General features: G+C 35.7%; 1 protein-coding gene across 2 annotated transcripts; it reads right to left on the bottom strand.

The window, feature by feature from the left end:
* Positions 1-3,507: 3,507 nt before the first annotated feature.
* On the bottom strand, positions 3,508-5,496 carry LOC131028842 (uncharacterized). Of its 2 annotated transcripts, none has more exons than XM_057959211.2 (2): positions 4,826-5,496; positions 3,508-4,151 (listed from the first exon to the last, which is right to left on the bottom strand). In XM_057959211.2, the coding sequence occupies exons 1-2, from the start codon at positions 5,372-5,374 to the stop codon at positions 3,876-3,878; spliced, it is 825 nt and encodes a 274-aa protein (XP_057815194.2). In that variant the 5' UTR covers positions 5,375-5,496; the 3' UTR covers positions 3,508-3,875. The 2 variants fall into 2 exon arrangements, with proteins under 2 accessions (XP_057815194.2, XP_057815195.2); XM_057959212.2 differs by having other exon boundaries at positions 3,960-4,151; positions 4,831-5,496.
* Positions 5,497-21,929: the final 16,433 nt, after the last annotated feature.

Here is a 21,929-nt window from a genome sequence, read left to right as displayed (position 1 = left end):
AAAAAGGGGTGTGAGTGCAAGGCACAACACTATCGTTGTGTGGTGTCATGAGAGAACGTGAGTGTGGTTTTGTATTTGATCATTTTATGTGATGTTCCTTCTCTCTCATAGGTTCATCATGGTGGTTTTATCCTATGGCTATTTAGTCTTTTATTGGTGCCGCCTTGCATACACAATGGTGAGGTTATTATAGTTGTCATCACCTTTGTGTCATAATGTTCCATATGACATGTGTGCATGTTGTAGTGCAAGTGTGACATATTTTCGTAACTTTAGTGTTGTTTAAAAAAAATAGTTGCTCCATCAGGTTTTGCATTGGTCCTTCACACAAGGCATTACACTAGAGATAGAGACACATAAAAATAATTGTTTTGATAAGAGTAATACTTGTTCATGAAATGACAATTATTTGTTTTACACATTTAATGAGAGAGTCCCTTTTGAGAGTTATACAATGATGGAATTAGAGGACTCTTGGATGAAAAAAATAGTCTATGTTTGAGGAGAGATAACACTTTATAAGTTTAAGCTAGAATATGAAAAGGTTTATCAAAATATGCATGATGTGTCAAGTTACAAAGAGAGTGACCAACATCACCAATTTGTATAATCCATTTCTCACATTGGATAAGTTGTGGGAGGAACTATCTGTAGATTTTATCCTTGGATTACCATCCACATAGGGGCAATGATTCTATCTTCATGGTGGTAGACAATTTTTTTCAAATAAAAATTTCCAGTGCTTTTCAAAAGTTGAGTGATGCTTCTAGGATAGTTGATTTGTTTATGCAAGAGATAGATTACATCAATTTTCATAGAATATCACTTTAGATAGGGATACTAAGTTTCTAAATCACTTTTGGCACACATTATGAGAGAATATGGATACACAATTGAGCATCATTTTTCATACAATCGCTAGATAGATGGTCAATTGAGGTTGTCAATAAGTATCTTGGCAATCTCTTAAGATGTTTGGTGGGAGAGAAGCCCATAAAGTGGGACTCTATTTTGGCATGATAAAATTGTGAAAATAACACCATTAGCCTTTTTATTGACAAAAAATTGTTATGTGTTGGATGGATCATCTCTAAAACATGTCACAAAATTTTGAAGATTGAGGGTGGTATGCTACAAATCAATGTAAAAGTAGAAGAAATTGTGAAATGCATGAAGGAAATTTTTACATAGGTTAAGAGACAAATGGAAGAAAGTATGAAAAGACATAAATTGCACACAAACAAGAATTTGAGGGAAAAGATTTGCTTTGAGAGAGTTGTTTGGAAACATCTATCAGCATACAACATGCACCTTTGACCATGTTTATTAATTAACTAAAAATAAATTAAAAATCATTGTATTTTAATTTTTAATTAATAAATAAATATAGTCAAAGGTGCATCATGTATGCTGCATAGACAAAAGTGGGTTGTTCATGGTGCATTTGAAAAAAGATTAGTTCTCATGTAAAACTTATAAAAAATTAAAATCTAAAAAAATTGATCGTTACAATATTTTTCATGTTTTAAAAAATGTGTATAAAAATATAATTCCTAAAAATTAGATATTTCTCTAATATTAAATGTGACTAATTTACATTCCTCTTATATAACTAATCTTGAAGATAGCATGTAGGCATAAAAATTCTATAAAAGTAGAAAAAGGAATTTGCATAAATTTGGATACACATTGTAATGGCAACATGAAAAAATGGGTACATGGAATCTCATTCATGGAAGAGTAAGGGACAAGAGGGAAATGCATGCATTATTGAAGTAGAAATATGCTAACTTGGGTGAAAATTTTGGCTTTCTTCATTGTCTTAAATGCAAGCCTCTTTCTCAAATTCATGTTATTTGGAGTATTTCACCTAAGATCTCAAGGGTTGTGCAATCTTATATTATTTAAAAAGATGTTTGATGTGCAATTCTTGATTACGTGTACTTTAATATTTCTTTTGTTTTATTTTGTTTTTAATTATTTTATTTAGAGATTAAGTCATGGTTGTTTAAGTGTATTTCATTTTGTTGAGCTGTATTTGGGACTATTATTTTGTGTGTTTCATTGTGTATTTTGTACAAGTAATAATAAGTTGTTTATTTTATAGGTTATTGTTACTATATCTTTTGGTTTTCAATTTTATCAAGCCTATGCTTAAAAAAATCTAAAGGAAGATTCCCAAATTGTTAAAGTCAAGTTTTTTGAGGTCAACATTCTCAAACATACAAATGGACAATATAATGTAGGTTTTGATTCCTTCTATCTTGTTAGAAATTGAAGTGTGCTTGAGAAATTATGTTTAGTTCTAAAAGTTAGCATTTTAGTAATTATATTTTGAATGCCATTAAATAACAAAACATGTAATAATTTGTGAAACCTGTACTAAATTTGTTGATAATGACAAGTAGGAAAGGATGAGAGTTCTACAATTTGAATTTTAAATTTTAAATTTTTAGGGTCAATCTTAAACCAAGAACAATAAAGTGCTAGTATTGATGCATGGAGTGGATGTGTGAACATGAGTTTGGATGTAAGCTAATAAATGACATAAACCATTTTCCATCAACATTAGACTCCAAGGTCCATCACAAAAGGTAGAAAAGAAGAGAAAATAAATATTTACGAACCATGGATCATGGAATGTGATCTGAAATAATGATGAAAAAATGTTCATTTAACTTATATAACCCTTAATCAGGTAGCATTTAACATCTTGTAAATTTATTAAATATGTAGAAGAAACAACATTGGACATAAAAGAAGAGGGACCACATGAGGTGGGCAAGCCTGGGTACTACTACCATTCAGGGTATTTATTCTTCATGTTTATCATTTCCATCGTATAATAAAAAAGTTCAAGTTAAAAAAAATCATACAACAAAAAGAGAGATCATCTGGCCTCTTTGAAATGAGTTTAAAAGCCTTTATTGTCATTGCAGGGACATTATGCTAGGGGAAGAGCACCAATAGATAACATAGTTCCAATAACCGTCACTTTATTGTCATGTTGACCCCCAAATAGCCGTCATAGTGAAAACACCATTAATAAATTTGTTTTGTACCAATAGTCAATCATTTTTTGTAATTAATTGGCCCATTTGTGCAACTATTGGAACATTTGTCTCATTTGTGTACCACTATTGGAACATTTGTGCACCACTATTGGGACATTTGTCAACAAGTACTAGCAATTTTGAGTTGACGGTTACTCGAACATCTTTAGTTAGGTATCATGCGACACTTTGAAATGTGTACTTTTTTACCTTTGTGCGCATAATTGATTCCACAACGTGCATCGTTACTACCCAAAAGCCAGATTAATAGCTATAAGCAGTTAAGTCGCATACGAAGACAACAGTAAAAAAAAATCAAAATCCGATGTACCATTTAGGATCTGTGGGTGCGCGAAGTTAGCTATGACGACTATTGGTGCTCTTCCCCTACATTCTATTCAAATATTGAATTTTTAAATATTTTTTAGCAAAATAATTAGTTATCCAATTCTGATGATGAAACATGGAGTGTGATCCAAAACATTATACAAATAAATTCTACATAATTGAATTGGGAAGCACAGCACAATAATAACCCAATTCTCTTACTATAAGAGAACTTTAGAAAATGTTTATGATCAATTACAACTAACATGGGTGGACGGGCAAATATTTTTAGCCAAAAGACTATGGGCAAAATAGAGTGTCTTTGATTACTATCATACAGATTTTCTTTTTTTCAAGCATTGTAATAACTACTCTCATTTTTGTAACAGTCTGGGCCTGAGGGATACCAAGACTGTTGGAAAAAGAGATCTACTCTCACTTAAGCAATGTCTTATCCCTGCACATTAGGGCCTGAACCCTGGAGAATAGGGTGTGCTATAATGTACTGGTCAGGAGAATTTTGGCAGACAAATCAGCAAGGCATTCAGTTGGAAGGTTAAGAAATGTATTAAGGAAAGAGTCATTGATAGGAACAACAGTAGCCAGTCCAACAAGCTTGCAACACCCTTCTGAATTCAATCTCTGCCCTTTCCCATTTCTCATTTTCCCGGTAACCTCTTCTGTTGTAAGAACTGTTTCTACTTGCAGTGGAGGAGGTTTATATAGGGACAGCATTTGGAAGCAGAAGTTTGCCCTGAAGTTTAACTCCACCTGCCAATGAACCCAAAACATATATCATCAGGGCTAATTAAAAACGCACTGTTTTGGAGAAAATGTTTTGTATGAATTCAGATTTCATCTTCAGTGGCTGGATTTTTCAATCCGTAACATGCTTTGGCCCATTGCAGAATTATGAAAATAAAATTGTTCATATTATCATATTTTTATAATATCAAAAATTAAAAAGCAAATGGTATAAAGTTCTGACATTATAAAGGATCATTAGGAATCAATTCTTGTTGAATGCAAGGCTCCAACATCATAAAGGATGAGGCAGGGATTGTGTCCTACATCATAAAGGAAGGACGTGGCAGAGATTGTGTCCTGAACATATTTGGCAAAATGGATACCCATCTGTTCTTGACTCTTAATCCAAGAAATTTCAGCCTAATAAAATAGCTAAAACAACTTTATCCATTAAAAAAAACCTTAAAAAAAAGAACCAAATGGTACTGTGTTCAATGCCCTTTAGATTAAAAAAAGCAACCAAAACACTAACCTAAGAAAGTATAACCCTAATCATATACTGACCCACTAAAGCTAAAGACTAGGCACCATGTACATCTGAATGATAAACTTCTGACAGGCCCAAGAAGCTAATTTTACATTTAAGAATGCCAGAGTCATGTTTGTTGCCATCATCATTATTATAGAATTGGGTGTACCTTGCCTGTATCTTGGTCCATGAATCCTTGAAATGCTTGAGGAAGAATGCTTATGCTAAGAATTGGAGGCAGGGGAAGGCCCAAGAACTTTGTAGTTTGATATGTCAATGGTGGAATGTAGAGACTCCCAACATCAAACCTAATCTCAACTCTTCCATCACTCAAATTCTCACCAACTCCATCCCCACCTCCTCCTTCAGCATTGTATTCAAAATCAGGATATATACCTATGCCCAGTCTGCACCCATCTAATGTTTGCAGCTTTACTCTGCAAACTGTTTCTTCTTCTCCCCTTGTTATTCCACTTTCTTCAGCCTGCAGAGCGTGGACAGTGAAATTGGTAATAACATCCCATTTATCTATTTCTATGTTCCCTCTTATCTTTCTCTGGATGTTTGATGTAAGAGATGTACAAATGAGTTTAGGGTTTTGATGTGGTGTTCCACAAAATCTGTAATTTATTGACAGGAGATGAGATCTGGTCTGAGTGGACACTAGGCTATAATGAAGAGGACGACTGAGTGAACATTGATTTCTGATCAATTTCATCTTCGCGGACCGATTTAGCCCTTCCTAAGAGCTGTAGTGTATGTGCTTGGGGAAATCCCCCCTGCGATGTTATCTTTGTCCTTGTGGACGAGACTATCTTATCCATCTAGAGATTGCACCGAGTGTAGGGCAAGTTTTGATAAATTACAAGTTAAAAGGAAAGGGCCTAATTTTTAAGTTCTATTAGCTGTGATTTTAATTTTATTTATTTTTAATATAAGAGAGAATCGATTTCACGATTTATATGGCAAGAATCTAAAGCTCTTAGTTAATAAAGATTATAATAACAAATAATAGAATGAAATATGTTCATTTGATCTAAAAAATAACAAATCATGTGATGTCACATTGACGCACCAATAAAACATGACTAAATAGATAATTATCAATCTCAACTCTTTTTAGTTCTTTGTGGACACCTCGATAAAAAAATCATGATGTGGATTCATATTTAATGGTGCACTTATGTTCAAACAAAGACCTTGTCAATATTTTATTAAAAAAAATTGGATCCATTTTTAAAAAGTCACATATAATTTTAAGAGACAAAATTAAGGCACAATCAAAGGAACAAGAAGCACTACTAGATGTTGTGGATTGTTAGGTTGATGAGGGGTCCAATTTGAGGGAGTGAGCTTGTCCTTAACTCTCAATGAAGGAAGAGTAGAGGACGTAGTATGTTGCCTCATAGGAGCAGACTAAGAAGGAGCAAATAAAGGAGGAGCTAGAGAAGAAGCAAGTTGAACTGACATTGATGCTAACTCCCTCTTCTTATATTTATAATAAGACTTGTATAATAGATCACTATGGGGTAGCATGGATTCAACCAAAGCAAAGCAGAAATGATCCAAAGATAAGCTCTCATGTGACACAATTGGTTTATATCTAGCATCCTAGATAGTCTGCATAATGCCATCATGAGAAAACTTTAGACACTTGTGGACAACAAAGGCAACAACTTCCATGGGTACTAGCCAAAGAATGTTTAGCTTCACTCTAAACAAGTAAGACTCTGGAATCACGACAAACTTTGTAGAAACAAACTTAGGTCTCATGAGGATCGACAAAGAAATAGATCCCAAAGGTGGAACCGAAAGACATCATGCATACAAATGGCAGCCTTTGACTTGTCAAATCTCGTCCTATGCAATCCATTGATGAAAAGGGTACCCATGTGATCACATTCACTCTGCAAGCAAGATCAACCTTAATTCCAATAATATCATTATCGTTAATCTGAGTAGGGGTGTATAGAGGAGAAAGCTCTTCATGAAATGTTGAGTCATTAGGTGTGAAAGACATATCAATTATCTTGACCTTCTGAGTTGGAGGGGAGATAAGAGTGATAGTCACCATATTCGCATATGTATGATTACTAGGTGGAGGAGAAGAGGATGTAATGATAGAACTAGAAGAATGAGGAGGAAACAAATATGCTTAAATTTGCAATTCGCTATTAGCATTGGCCACATATTTGTTAGAATTATGTTTCTTATCATCAACCTAGATAGTCTCATTATCTATGCGGTCTTGAACAATATGTCATAGACACACAACGTTCTATGTCATGTCCTGCAACAAGATGATATTAATAGAATTTTAATGAGTCATACCAACTAGGATATGGCTTATTATCTAGGAGTGGTCTAATCTCTAGAAGGGTAACCAAGTTGTCCTTTAGAAATTTTTGTAGTACACTCAAACAAGAATTAGAGAGTTCTATAAAAAACTGATTACATTGTGTCCCAAGTGTACTCTTCTCAGTCATCTAAGGAATAGTAGTCACATTAGGAACTTTTTTTTCTTGGACCCTCTAGAAGAAGATGTAGCTCCAAAAGTATTAGTACATGAGCTTGAAGCAGAAACTCCAAACTAAGCCAACGTATGTTGATAATCTCGAAGTGCAATACATAGATTCATGAAGGTAGGATACATCACCAAAGACACTTATCCCTTAATTTTGATTAGATGCTTGAGTGATTTATTGCTTATTAGGGTTAGGATTCACCTCTTAAATGCAAGCCTCTTACTCAACAATTCATGCAAAAAAGTCAAAATGATTTAATAAATGTGATGAAACATATGGAACCTTGTGTATGTTTATATCTCTATATTTTCTTCATGCTGAGTCTTTGTCTGCACCAAATGAAGTTCGAAAAACATTGGAAAAACTCTTTGGTAAACAAGATAAATCAATTATATTTTTATTTTTTTATTTTTTATTTTTTATTTTAATTCTTTTTTACTCAATTATAATATCTCTAGAGCGATGAGCAAGAGCGGTTTGGGTGTTAGGGTTTCAGGCGAGGAAGATGTTGCAAGGGAGGCAGACAATGAGGATCATGATGGAAAAGCGGATGAGGTGGGTTTTGTTAGGATTCTCAAAGATACTGAGGGGGGGGGGGGGGGTGAATCAGTATCTGACCGGTATAATAATTTTCTTAACCTATAACATGAAAAGCATATCAAAACTGTGTACCGGTAAACCAAAAATAATGCAGTAAATAAGAATAGCAACCACAACATAAGAGACACACCATAACACAATATTTAACAAGGAAACCCAGTGTGGGAAAAACCTCGATGGGATTTGTGACCCACAATATTCACTTACTGGCCAATAAGAGAATATTACTGCTTACAATAGGGGCCTGCACATTCAGGAAGGCCAAGTGCCTAGAACTCACTACTCAATTACAAAAGGAAGTCACACTGACTTACAAAATGGATTATACTAATCCAATGTCTTGTACTGCTTCAGATCAGCATCTGCTATGCTAGATTCAGTACCAGTTTAAGCTCTGCAATATACATAAACCCTTATCCCAATAATTCGCACATTAGGTCTGCTATCTTCTTTTCATACTTCGCATTATTTCTCTCTTATCATAAATGATCTACAATGATCTCATACATATATGAGTCATATTACAATTCGCCAAGTCGGCTTACAAAAGATTTTACAATTAAATACAAAATACATTTAAACAAAATTCTTGTCAGCCATGGTGTTGGTGATCCATCTTTTTGGTGCCGGTGATCTATATGCTGGTGTAGAGTCTGTCGGTGCCGGTACCTGTGTCTGCCTGCCGGTATCACATGATTGTAAGGTTGCCATCAATGACAATACCTTCAATCACCTACAATTTCTCATTGGAGTGTGCATTTGTCAATAGGTTTGGCTAGCCTCCTCTCTTTTGGTGGTTTTCCTTTTTCCTAGGTGATCCTTTGCTCGATGTCGACACTTCCTTTGGTCCCATGTTTGGGGGTGGATGCACATCACTCTCGTTTCCTACATTTTTGTTTGGTCTTTTATCTTTGGATCCTTTTCTTTTGTCATTTTATGGTGTTAAGATCTGGTTCGAGGTTTTTTATGGATGCTGAGATGGTGCCACGTTGGGGTTTTGGAATGTTCCTTGTTCTTTGGCTTCTTCACTCCACTATGCGCTTTGTTTTGGGTGGTCTTGTTTGGGGTTCTGGGTTGGCGTTTCTCTCTTGGATGCATTTCATCCATGCTCAAGATTGGTTGTCTTCAATCTACTGTCTCTCACCCTCCTTCTGTCATTCTGCCTCCACACGAGGTGTTGTATGGTGTGGTGTTCTCATGTTCTGTGTGATCAGTCAGAGTATGTTGCCCTTTTCAACATTGTTCATTGGTGGGTTTCTTTCGGGGTTTCACATTAACCCCCTTGCTTTCTTTGTTGGGATCCATAGTTTGGTACCCATTTCCTTCTTCGCAGAGAGGTTTACTATCATGGCTTTGCTTCTTAGGCTCTGCTCAAAGGCCCTATGGAGGTGGGTTCTTCCTGGTGTTGTTGCATCAAGGGAGCTTCATTTTCCCTTTATGTTTTCTTGGCTTTGGTTTCTTCTATTGAGGTGGAGAGTTCCTAGTCAGGTTGGTTTGCTTTTTAGTGTTAGCATCTTTGGTCTTCTTTGGATCTTCTTATCGAGGTGGAGCTATCTTCTATTGAGGTGGAAATGGTTTTTGTTAGAGAAGATGGGACATGTTTCTTGGGGGTTGTTGGTGCCATGTCTTTTGACTGTGAGGGAGCTATTGTTGTCTTTTTCTCTTACCCCTTCCCTTTATCTCCTATTGAGGTGGAGAGTTAGTCAGGTAAGGAAAGCTCTTTGTTGGACCTTCTCAAGGTTAAGGTTATGGGAGCCTTGCTAAAACCCATTGTAATGGTTGAGGGATCCTGGTAAATCCCTATGTGAGTTGTCTTTTATGGTGGCTTCAACCTTCCTTTCTTACAACTAGTTCTTCAATGTTAAGTATTTGATTATAGGATGTGGTTGGGTTGATGTTTGTTGATGATTGTATCTTTGTGCAACTGTCTTTCTTTGGGTTTCGGATCCGTGTAAAATCTAAGGGTTTTAGGTCCCTTCAAAACCTATTGTATGGGGTTTTGGGTCCCCTCAAAACTTGTTTGTTCCTTAATTAAAAACAAGATAAATCAATAGGTCATCAATTGGAGAATGAGATTATTTATTTAAATCCTTCAATTTTTGATAGTATACAAGACTTATTCACCAAACTAAATGTCATAATATTTCAATTGAAACAATGTGGAGTTGAGAAATATGATAAATAATTATACCTAAGTATTCTCTCTTAACTTTTTCTTGCTTATTCAATCTTTTTTTCTACATTCAATGATACTAAAAGTTCCTTAGGAGCTACCTACACAATGCCTTCTCTTTATGTGTTTCATATGAAATAAGAAAGAATAGGACAAGTTGGTTCAAATGGGAACTCATATATATTCTAAGTCTCATGCCTTGGCTACAAATCAAGGCACTAAACATTAGAAAGAAAATGACAAGCAATCTAAGAAATAGATTAATCAAAGAGAGAATAATTTACATAAATATTTGTCTACTTATAATGTGGATACTAAACCTTCTTCAAATTAAGGTAAAACTTAGAAGGAGAAGGTTAAATTTACTTATTGTAAGAAACTTGGTCATGTTGAATATAAATGCATGAAGAAACATGTTAACTACCTCACATGTCTTCTTGAGAAGATCAACAAGGCATTCATTGAATCTCCATCTTCATCAAAACAAGAATTTACTAAGGAGGAAAAAGGTCATGCTAGTTATGTTTCTACATTAGAACAAAAAAATGAAAAGCTCTTTTCAGTTCTACAAGTATTAGAATGGGGAGATGATTTCTAGATTCAGTAGCTTCTCATCATATGGCCTCTTCATAGTCCATGTTCTCTTCTTTTGAGCCTTGTTTTATGTCACTTATTTTTATAGGTCACAATATATATGAATGTAATTGGGAAGGGATCTGTATACACCTAAAAATGGTCTGAAGATAAGTAATTAAATAAGCAATTATTTAATTAATCCCCCTTCCCAATTTAAATGAATTCATTAGCAATTTGATTAAATTCCCCATTCACAAGGTGATTAATAAATCTAAGGATTTATTTAATAAGTTCATTTCAATAGTCCCCTTTGATTAATTAATCCTCCCCCCATCTAATTCATTTCTTCTAATCCCCTAATTAATTAAAACAAATCAATTTATGAATTGTTGAAATTTAATTAGCCTTTTCCTATTATTTGAATTTTTAAATTTAAATTTCCCACATGGATCCTAACTTCTAACCACCTAACCTAACCACCCCCTAACCTAACCCATCCCACCTAATCTTGGGTTTAGCTAACCCTATCCTATCTTGCACATCCTAACCTCCTTATCCTAACCTCCTATGGGGTGGATATTCTCCTCTTGAGACAAATGGCACTTATGCCACATGTCTCCTCCCTTGGACACTTGCCCTCTTGTGAGAAAGGCTCCTTGACACTTGTCACCAAAGATATGACAAGTGTCCTTCCCTCCAGCCTCTTCTCCAACCTCCTCCAATTTGACCCTTGATATCTTCAGACTCAATCTTGACCATTGATTCCCCCCACCTCACCCCTGGCCTTGGAAACCTTATAAATATCCCCCATTTTGGAGCACAAAGGATCCCATCTCATCTCATCTCAATTATTGTTATTATAGGCATATCATTTCTTGCATATAATTTAAGCATTGTTATTATATGCAATTGCATCTTAGATCTAGCTTAATTTGATCAACCTCTAGCAGAATTGTTTAATCATATAGCATATTCAATCTCTCATCTAGCTTAATGGAATCATCATTTAGCATAATCATGCATATCGTTAGCCTAATTATCTTCTTGGATTAATCTAGTTTAATCATGCATTCATCTAGATTGCACATCATATCATTTTAAATCCTCTGTCTTGGTGTAGTCAAGTCACTGGGATTGCTCATCTAGATCTAAGAGAAAATTCACACTTGCATCTCTTAGGAGGCGATAAGTCGCTTTGCCATGGTTTATCTTTCATTTGATTTAAATTTTCTAAACATGCTTGTAATGATCTATTGAGTGTTTGTGTTGCAGCTGCAAGTACCCTACTTCACACTCACGACATTTTGGCGCCCACCGTGGAGCCAGAAATCTCATTTTTGGCCTCTCTCATCATCAAATCATTCATCTCACGGGTTTCTAGTCGGGCTTGTTTCAAAATCTTGTACGATTACCTTTACAGAACCATACGAATTTCTTTGTGCACTCGTACGGGTATGTGGGAATACTCGTACTATCAGATGAAGATACTTGTACAATTTTCTGCTTCTGGGTTTTTAAAACAGTTTGCATTTTAAGGGTTTGTGTGCTTCAATTTGGCTATTACTAATGCTAACCCTTGCCTGATTTTGAGTTTTCTAGCAGCCTAACTGGTTTTTGCAGGACGATTGTCGAAGATTACGCTTGCCAAAGAAATTCAATTCATCAAAACAACATGATTACTAATGTATTTGTTTTGCAGGTTGCCTAAAGGAAGCCCAACCAAACTTTGTGTCTTCTTAAATTTTTCTAGGCACACTTAAATTTGTTATTGGTTAATGAACAACCTTGTTTTCTATGCTTGAGAAGTTGTCTAAAAGGTAGGAGAGTATGCTCTTGTTCGTATGGACAATCAGAAATCCTGACCCTTGAAGCGCTTCTATGTTTGAGATTTGAATACCTTTAGTGGGCCTGTCACAGCGAGAAAAAGTAATCACCCTATGAGGAAGACCCAAGTGAGTATAGCTAGACCTAAGCTTTCCGACTCACTCTAAAAAATAGGTCTCTCAGGATTAAACTCTCAGAGGATGGGATTATTTGAGTTTTCTCTTTTGAGATCTCTCATATCAGACATTTAGTAGGGCCTCGCGGTCTCAATCACTCTTGTGTGACTACTTCTTGTTTCGGTACCTTGTTGGGCTATAGGCCTCAATCATGCTTGCACGACTGCAAGGGGTAATTCCAAATGGAAATCCTTACTACCAACCCTAAGATAGAAGTTACCCAGTTCACCTCTGAAAGGGGGATAATCTTTGTGCAAGAGAGATAGTAACTCTCCCAAGACACTTTCCATATCGTGCCCCCATTAAAGTTTGGAGTTGGCTAATACGGCATTGAGAATCCATTGCATGAGACTTAGCAGTCGTAGTGTGATTAGTTATTGGGTGTGTACCTAAGTTTTCAAGCAAAGGTTTTCTCTCTCAGTCAACTTCCTTAGGATTTAGCGTGTTGTGCTTGAAGTCACTTATCATATCGCATGTTTGTTGTGTTTTCATCCCTGAACTAGAAACTCAGACATCTAAAACTGGAAAACATAATCAAAACATCAAACATCATTGATCAAAAATCTGTCAGTCAAAATTTTGTCTCTTCTTTGTCCTCAGTCATATGAGTTTTCTAGTTTGTCGTACGAGAAAGCTAGTTTATCGTCATGTTCTATGTTAATTGTCGTACGAGTCAGATCAATAGAAGATTTTGTGTTATCAATTGTCATATGGTTCTGTGGGAAGTGTCGTACAAGATTATGCCTTTTTTGTATGGGTCTATATGAATTATCGTCTGGGACTGTATAAATTGTCGTACGAATTTTTGTCTCTATCGAGCCAGAGTTGTCTTATTGCATGTCTTTTCCAGATCTGTCATGTTTTCTTGGTCAATTTACAGTGAGCATATACACCTGATATCTGTCATTTTGTGCTTAGGTTGTCTTCTTGGTTTGCTCGGTCAAGTTATCTTTTGTCAAATCGGATTTTAGAACTAGACACCCCAAGATTTTCAAGTATTCACCTTCAACAAGTTCAAGATCTAACATCTCAAAGTGCATTATCACCCTCTTTGATAAAGTGATCACGCAAAACATAGTTTCTCATCAAGATCTATCATCCTCTATCATGAAACTAAAACGTTTGATCAGGATAACCTTGTCCCACATCGTAGGATATATCGTTCTTATTGGACTTGGTTTTATCAAAATCATCATCATTGTACTCCAAACTGAGATCGAAAAACTTATAAATCTATAAATATTTGAATTATCTTTTCGTGTCATATCACTCTATCATATCTACATTGACAGTTGGTCACTTATCGAAACACCTTTTAGACAATCGAATCCCTGCAAAAAGTTTAACATATGTGTATGTTCATTTTAACTAGAGCGCAGAGGCGTAAGATCGAAGGAACATAAATATAGACATTCGAAATAACTGAAGATCATAGAAACATGGAATACCAAAGCAAAATACAAGAAGAAGACATAACAGGTCAACATATCAAAGAAATCAAACAAGTCCAAAATCAAAAGCCAATTATGTCAAAACCTCACAAGGATTCAAATGCATCTCCAAAGAAAGGTGGCTCTTTTATGCAACTCTTAAAGAGATCTCTAAGGGATTTTTCTGAGGAAGATCAAAATCGCGCACCTATGTCTAGCAATGGCTCATCCCCCCATAAGAAAATTGACTCTCCAAAGGCATTTATTCCTACACCTCTTGAAAACTTGCAAGAACCTTCCATAGCATCCTCACCAAACAATACACCCAAGGATAAAATTCCCCAAGGTATATCCATAATGGCCATCAAACCTATTTCGGAGGATCATATTCAAATCCCATCTCCTTCATGTCCAAGCATTGATTTCTCGCAATATCCCCATAACTCTCCCTTGCATATTGAAGTCCTCATTCATAGGATGCTCGTTAAATGTGTTCTAATAGATGGGGGAGTTGGCTTAAACATTTTCTCATTAAGTCTTGTTCATTCTCTAGGTTATTCTGAAGATGCAGTTGATCCTCAGAAAAAAGATCACAATCAAAGCGTATGATGAAGAAGAGCATTTCTCCAAAGGAATTGTGGTATTACCCATTAGAGTGGGACCTTTGCAGAAAGACACAGCATGCCAAGTCCTAGACTTGGATATATCATATAACATACTCTTGGGAAGACCATGGATACATGACATACAAGCTATTCCATCAACATATCATCAGTGCCTGAAATTTCCATACAATGGGCAGGAAAACACGATCTTAGCAAACTCAAATCCATTACATTACTGTAGTAATCTGAAACCATCTCAAGAGGTTATTGTTCCACATAACAGAGAGACATCATCTTCAAGCACACAATCCAAGGAAAAGTCATTTACCTCAATTTTGTCAAGCATGGAAAAACAAATACAGCTAAGAGATCGAGGGAATGAAGAATATTCATTATCATAGATGCCACTTTCTCCTCAATCTTATGAAAAATCATCAAACTCTAAACAACAACCCATTGTGAAAAATCTTCCTATATTTGATGGAGCATTTATCAGTGTTGGGACATTATCAGAGGAATTGGAAGACAAAGATGTGCTACAATGGCTATACAAGGATGATGAAATCCAACAAAAGATCAACAATGTCAAAATACCCATTGAAAAATGTGGAAAAGGATTTAACATCCTTCAGAAAATGGGATACACTAGAACGGGTCCTTTAGGAAAAAGGAAGGAAGGTATTCTAGAACCAATAGAACCTCATACTCAGCAGGCTACAAACAAATCAGGCTTAGGGTATGGAAAATTTACTCTACAAGAGGACACCTCTTCTAGGAAACAAAAAGATGAATATGATAACAAACAAGAGCAACTTGAAATTGAAAGGGAAGAAGAAGATGTAGGTATCGATGTAGTTCATGCGTATGTAGGACAAACGTTAGGAACTAGCTCACTTGAATCGGGATCACATTCGGTTGACTGGGACTTAATTGAGGATAATCAGGAGATACTTGCGAAAGGTCATTCTAACGAGAGTATTGTTCTAGACATTGAAATACATATTGAAAGATCTGACATCTCTATCATGACCCCTAATATCTTTGAAACAATTCAACCTGAGGACCCTGTACCCTTAATCAATCCTGAACTTATTGACTGGGAAAATGAAAGACATACTGCCATTGATACCTTTCCTAATGACCATGCCATATCCTTATATCTTAATGCAATTGAACCCGCAACAACTTTCACCACGGATTTCACAATGCATCTTCCAATCAAGTGGGTTGCAAATCTCCTAGTCACAAAAGTGAAAATAAAGAAAACAATATCAGGTTTAATGTTGAAAACCATTTATTGGCAACATTAGACCAAGAAAAAGTAAAAAGAAAGGACACATCTAATGCTGAAAACCTCCTTGAGGCGCCACAAGATGGGAGATTTGACACCTTACCTTAATACTTTCAAGAGAGATCATCTATCCTAATAGAACCAATAGAGGCAATTGACATTGGCATAACTGATCACCCAAATATTCTACATCCAACGATCTCTCTATCAGAACAAGAAAGGCCAAAATATTTGGAACTCTTAAAAAGATGGCAAATCAATTTTACCTAGTCATATGCAGACATGTCAGGGTTAGATCCAGATCTTATAATGCATCACTTGAATGTCAATCTAGGAGCAGGCATCAATAATGGAGCACATCATGGATCAGGAGAAGGCATTCTATCCATCATGCCACAAGGTCATACAATTGCAAAGGCGTACAAATTAAGCTTTCCATGCACCAATAATACAGCAAAATATGAAGCTTTGGTCACGGGAATAAAGATGGCCATATAGTGGAACATTGCATAGCTACAGGTCTTTGGAGACTCTCAGGTCGTCATCAATTAAATCAAAGACAATTATGAAACAAAGGATGAAAAGTTAATGCCTTATAAGAAGATGGTTGATGATGTCAAGAAATACTTTGTTGAAATAAATTTTGAGTAAATCTTGAGGAATGACAACAAAGCAGCAAATGTCATGGCAACACTTGCTTCTCTACTTCAAACACAAGAAAATCAAGAGCATTATGAATTCCTGGTGAAAGAGTTGTTTTACCCTGCACATAATTGTCCTGATTCTCAAACTATATGTCACCTTGTTGGGCATGATTCCTCCCGCTATGGCCAAACTTATACATACCTGAAAGATCATATACTCCCTCTTGACTTATTAATGAACCAAAAGAGAAACTTTATTCACCAATCTTCCCATTATACTCTTTTCACGGATACCCTTTTTAACGAGGTATGGACGGTACTCTTTTAAGATGTCTCAAGCAAGAAGAACCTGATAAGGCCTTAAATGAAGTCCATAACAACATTTGTGGCACTCATTCAAGTGGTCTTACCCTTTCGAAAAAACTTATACGCTTGGATTATTATTGGCCAACTATGGAACGAGATTCTTTTCAGATAGCTAAAACATGCAAACAATGTCAGATCCATGGAAATTTAATTCATGCAACAGCACAAGAGCTTCATGCTTTGGCAAAATCTTGGCCTTTTTGCCAATGGGGTCTTGATCTAGTAGGAAAGATAAATCCTCCTTCATCCAATGGTCACAAATTCATTCTTGTAGCTACAAAATATTTCACAAAATGGATTGAGGTAGTACCTCTCACAAATATCACAGGAAAACATATTGTTGCATTTATCTTGAACTACATCATATGTCGCTATGGCACACCCATGACCATTATCATTGATAATGGATGACTGTTCAAGAATCTGGATGTACAAGAGCTATGTGAGAAATTCAAGATCCAACACAAATTCTCCACACCCTACTATCCTCAAGGGAATGGGCAAGCAGAAGCATCAAACAAACTATTCTGAAAATCCTCAAAAAGACAATGAATGATGCTGGCAAAGATTGGCATATTCAATTGAACCTTGCTTTATGGCCCTACCATACCAGTATCCGCACACCAACAGGCACCACACCTTTCTCTCTTGTCTATGGATCAGAAGCAATACTGCCAATAGAAGTAGAGGTACCTTCTCTACGAGTATCATTAAAAGGTCGTATCCCAGATGAAGAACAACGAGTATCTAGATTGCAAGAGTTAGAATTGATCCATGAACGATGACAAAATGCCTTTGATCATTTAAAGGTGTATCAGCAAAGAATGTGTCATAGTTATAATCACAAGGTCAAACCATGAACTTTATTGTTTTTACTCTTGCAAGAACAATCCTTTATGGATATTCAAAATAATACCCTATTACTTAAGTAATATTTTCTTTAGTAACCACTCTATAATAGCTGTTAGAATTATTAACATATATAATTATTTAGAATTAACCATAAAAAATGGGCTATTACGCAGAATATTTCATTTTATAAATGAAAAAAAATCTGTCTCTATTTCATCTAAAAAAGAATATAATGTCAAGGTAGAGAATTGGTAATATCATAATTTTGAATGTCGTTTCGTCGGAGTTTAGTTGTTTCAAAGAAATTGTTCTCTAGTTGAACGTGAACAATCAAATCAATAGATAAAACTATCATATTATCCACACCTAAGAGGAGATTACCATGAATCCTTTGATTTCTGTTGCTTCCGTTATTGTTGCTGGATTATCCGTAGGCCTTGCTTCTATTGGACCTGGCATTGGTCAAGGCACTGCTGCGGGACAAGCTGTTGAGGGTATTGCAAGACAACCAGAGGCGGAGGGTAAAATACGAGGCACCTTACTGCTAAGTTTAGCTTTTATGGAAGCTTTAACTATTTATGGATTAGTTGTAGCTCTGGCACTTTTATTTGCTAACCCATTTGTTTGATCTCGGAGACCAAAATCCGTATTCTTCAGGACTTTAAAGACTCCTCTCTATCAATTTTCTTGTTCAGCCAATAGGGGGGGGCTGATCCAAAATAGTGGACTTATACTTCACTTGTTTTGGTCAGAAAGATTTGCGACACTCGGAGAAGTAGATAGATAGAACAAAGTTTTTTTTTCATAATTGTATCCTTATTTATCATTATGCGGGACCTGGGACTTACTAAGTACTCGAAATCTGCTTATCCAAAATTCGAATAATAGTAGGATCGAGTCGGAGAAAAAACTTTGTAAAAGTATCCTTATCTATGAGGGGAGAGCGTATGAAAAATGTAACTGATTCTTTCATTTCCCTATCCTCCGCTGAGGGTTTCGGGTTAAATACCAATATTTTAGAAACAAATATAATAAATCTCAGTGTGGTGCTTGGTGTACTGATCTATTTCAAAAAGGGAGTGTGTGCGAGTTGTATATTTGAATAATCCAGCTGGATCCAACCAACTGCACTTTGTAGATAGAAAAGTGCATGATCTCAATGAATTACCTCTAAAAGGGAAAAAAATATGGAAGAACTATAGCATTTCGTAATTGATTGGGAAATTTTATTACCAATCCCAACCAACAAGAGAAAATCTTTAGAATGGTTAAAGCTAAACTGCTTGAAGTCCAAGCACAACTGGGTACTCTTTCCACCGCTGTGCTAATATGAGAAGGGTTCAAAGGCATAGTTGGAGGTTGATCCAATATATACCACTTCCTCATGAGTTTATTTTAAATCGTGAGCTTTTAGCTCAACTTTATCCTAGTTTCGCTAAGGGATTGACCCCATTTTTCACCCTGAATTGGTCGAAATATTCAGATTTTTTGACTTTTCACGGAGGACTCAACCCAGTAACGGGGGGTTTGTGGCTGACCGATACTACACACCACCATTTGGCTATTGCAGTTCTTTTTCTAATCACTGGTCATATGTATAGAACCAATTGGGTTATTGGTCATAACCTCAAGGATATTTTGGAAGCTCATAAAGGTCCATTTACAGGGGAAGGACATAAAGGTCTTTCCGAGATCTTAACTACTTCATGGCATGCTCAATTAGCTCGTAACCTAGCTATGTTAGGGTCTTTAACTATTGTCGTAGCTCACCATATGTATATATTCATTGGATAGGATGGCGAAATAAACCAATAAAGATTAAATTTCTTCGGAGTCCATAAGTCGACCCCAAATATCTTAGAGTTAATATTCGCCTGTAAGATACTTATTGGGCAGTACCGATATATAATAAAAGAGGTATTTGTATTATCATATTGTGTGTGTGTGTGTGTGTGTGTGTGTGTGTGTGTGTGTGTGTGTGTGTGTGTGTGTGTGTGTGTGTGTGTGCGTGTGTGTGTGCGTGTGTGTGTGTGTAATGAGTCAATATAGATTTATTCCTAGGACCTCATGGCGAAATAAACCAATAAAGAATAAATTTCTTCGGAGTCCATAAGTCGACCCCAAATATCTTAGAGTTAATATTCGCCTGTAAGATACTTATTGGGCAGTACCGATATATAATAAAAGAGGTATTTGTATTATCATATTATATGTGTGTGTGTGTAATGAGTCAATACAGATTTATTCCTAGGACCTCAATATTTAGAATCCAAATTTGCCATAGATTCTTCACAAGGAGCCATATGAGAAGAAACTTTCATATCCGGTTCTAAAATAGAGATGGGATTCAAATAGTATTATACAACCATCGACTAGAACCCAAAAAGAACGAAATTTCGTCACCAACATAGGGGAAGAATAAAGGGAATATCTTCTCAGGGTAATCGCATTTGTTTTGGTAGATTTTCTCTTCAGGCATTGGAACCTGTTTGGATCACATCTGGGCAAATAGAAGCAGGACGACGAGCAATTACTCGCTATGCCCGTCGCGGCGTAAAAATATGGATACGTATATTTCCCGACAAACCTATTAGAACGAGACCTGTAGAAATACGTATGGGTTCGAGGAAAGCCAAGGGATCTCCAGAATATTGGGTATCCATGGTCAAACCAAGTCGAATACTTTATGAAATAAGTGGAGTATCAGAGACTATAGCTAGAGCGGCTTTTCAAATCGTTGCGTATAAAATGCCTATACATACTAAATTTATTACTAGTTTGCGTAAATAATGCCGAACCAAAGAGATATTTCTAGCAGAAAAAGATTATTGAATTGATAAGAAATACTTTTTTTCTACCGAGTTAACAATTCTTTTGGAGGAAATATGATTCAATCCCAAACTTACTTGAATGTAGCAGACAACAGTGGAGCCCGAAAATTAATATGTATTCGAGTGCTAGGAGCAGGTAATCGTAACATCGCTAATATCGACGATATTATCATCGCTATAATTAAAGAAGCAGCACCTAATATGCCTCTGGAAGAATCGGTGGAATTTGATTTCCTCTAGGATCGCAATCAATAGAAATAGGGAATGAAGTAATTAGAAAGATTTTTTAGCCCAATATTAAGATTTTTCAATCTTATCTTTCTATAGGGATCATCTATAAAGTGAATAGGTATTCTATATTTAAGGTTGTTCACCTGAAATTAAGAGGAAAGAAAGAACTACAAATAAACTAACATAGATGTTATGGAGCAGAGCAAAACTATTTTTTAATTTTCTTTTTTTTTTATTCACAAATATTTATTATTATTTGAATAATCATTTTTCATTAGACCTCCCATTCTATCTCTCTCCCATGGAGAAGCCGAATGAAATGAAATTTTCATGTTCGGTTCTGAATTAGAGGCGTTAATCAACGTCGACTATAACCCCTAGCCTTCCAAGCTAACGATGCGGGTTCGATTCCTGCTACCCGCTCATTTATATTCCTTATTCAAATTTTTCATGTCAACTTCTCTCTCATTCACATGAATTTTTTATGCCCATGTTACATATCTATTCTTTCTCTTTCTTTCCCGAATCTGGTTGTGGATGGAGAAAAAATCATACTTTTTTGTTCCCAATAAAGTATTTCAAGGAATAATGAAAATAAAGCGTCCATCGTCTAATGGATAGGACAGAGGTCTTCTAAACCTTAAGTATAGGTTCAAATCCTATTGGACGTAATAATGCGTTATGCTTTGTAAATGTTGCAAAATGATTATTAAACTCTTTTATCTTATTCCCAACATAAGAAAAAGTTGGATATTTTCTTGAATAGCTTCTTTTAAAAGGCCTTCTGCTTGTTCCATCAATATCCCAATAGAACGTATAATTTCTCCAAACTGGGGTTTATTTTTTACTAAATACTCGCGCAACTTAAGGATAAATTTTTTAACTTGTACGATATCTAATGCATCTAGATATCCATTTGTTCCAATATAAATCATAGCTATTTGTTCTTCCACTGTTAAAGTTGAGATTGTATTAGCTTGACCTTTGCGAAGCGGAGATAGAGTGAAACGACTATAATGAAAACACTTATTCTCTGTTCTGGATTCAACGCACTTCAATTCTGGTATCTTCATTGAGACTGCTATTTCATTCTGATTCATAATATTATTTCAAATAAATAATTTAATCCTTTCTTTCACTTTCAATTTA

This window comes from Cryptomeria japonica, chromosome 5, assembly GCF_030272615.1.
Source record: "Cryptomeria japonica chromosome 5, Sugi_1.0, whole genome shotgun sequence".
NCBI lineage: Eukaryota > Viridiplantae > Streptophyta > Pinopsida > Cupressales > Cupressaceae > Cryptomeria > Cryptomeria japonica.
This window is presented reverse-complemented; position numbering and strand designations above follow the sequence as displayed.

What these genes read in the sequence shown, in the direction of transcription:
- LOC131028842 (XM_057959211.2), bottom strand. Translation starts at nt 5,374, where the DNA reads ATGAAATTGATCAGAAATCAATGTTCACTCAGTCGTCCTCTTCATTAT. An exon ending in TGGACCAAGATACAGGCAAG is followed by an intron (nt 4,152 to 4,825) that starts GTACACCCAATT and finishes GTTCATTGGCAG; the next exon opens with GTGGAGTTAAACTTCAGGGC.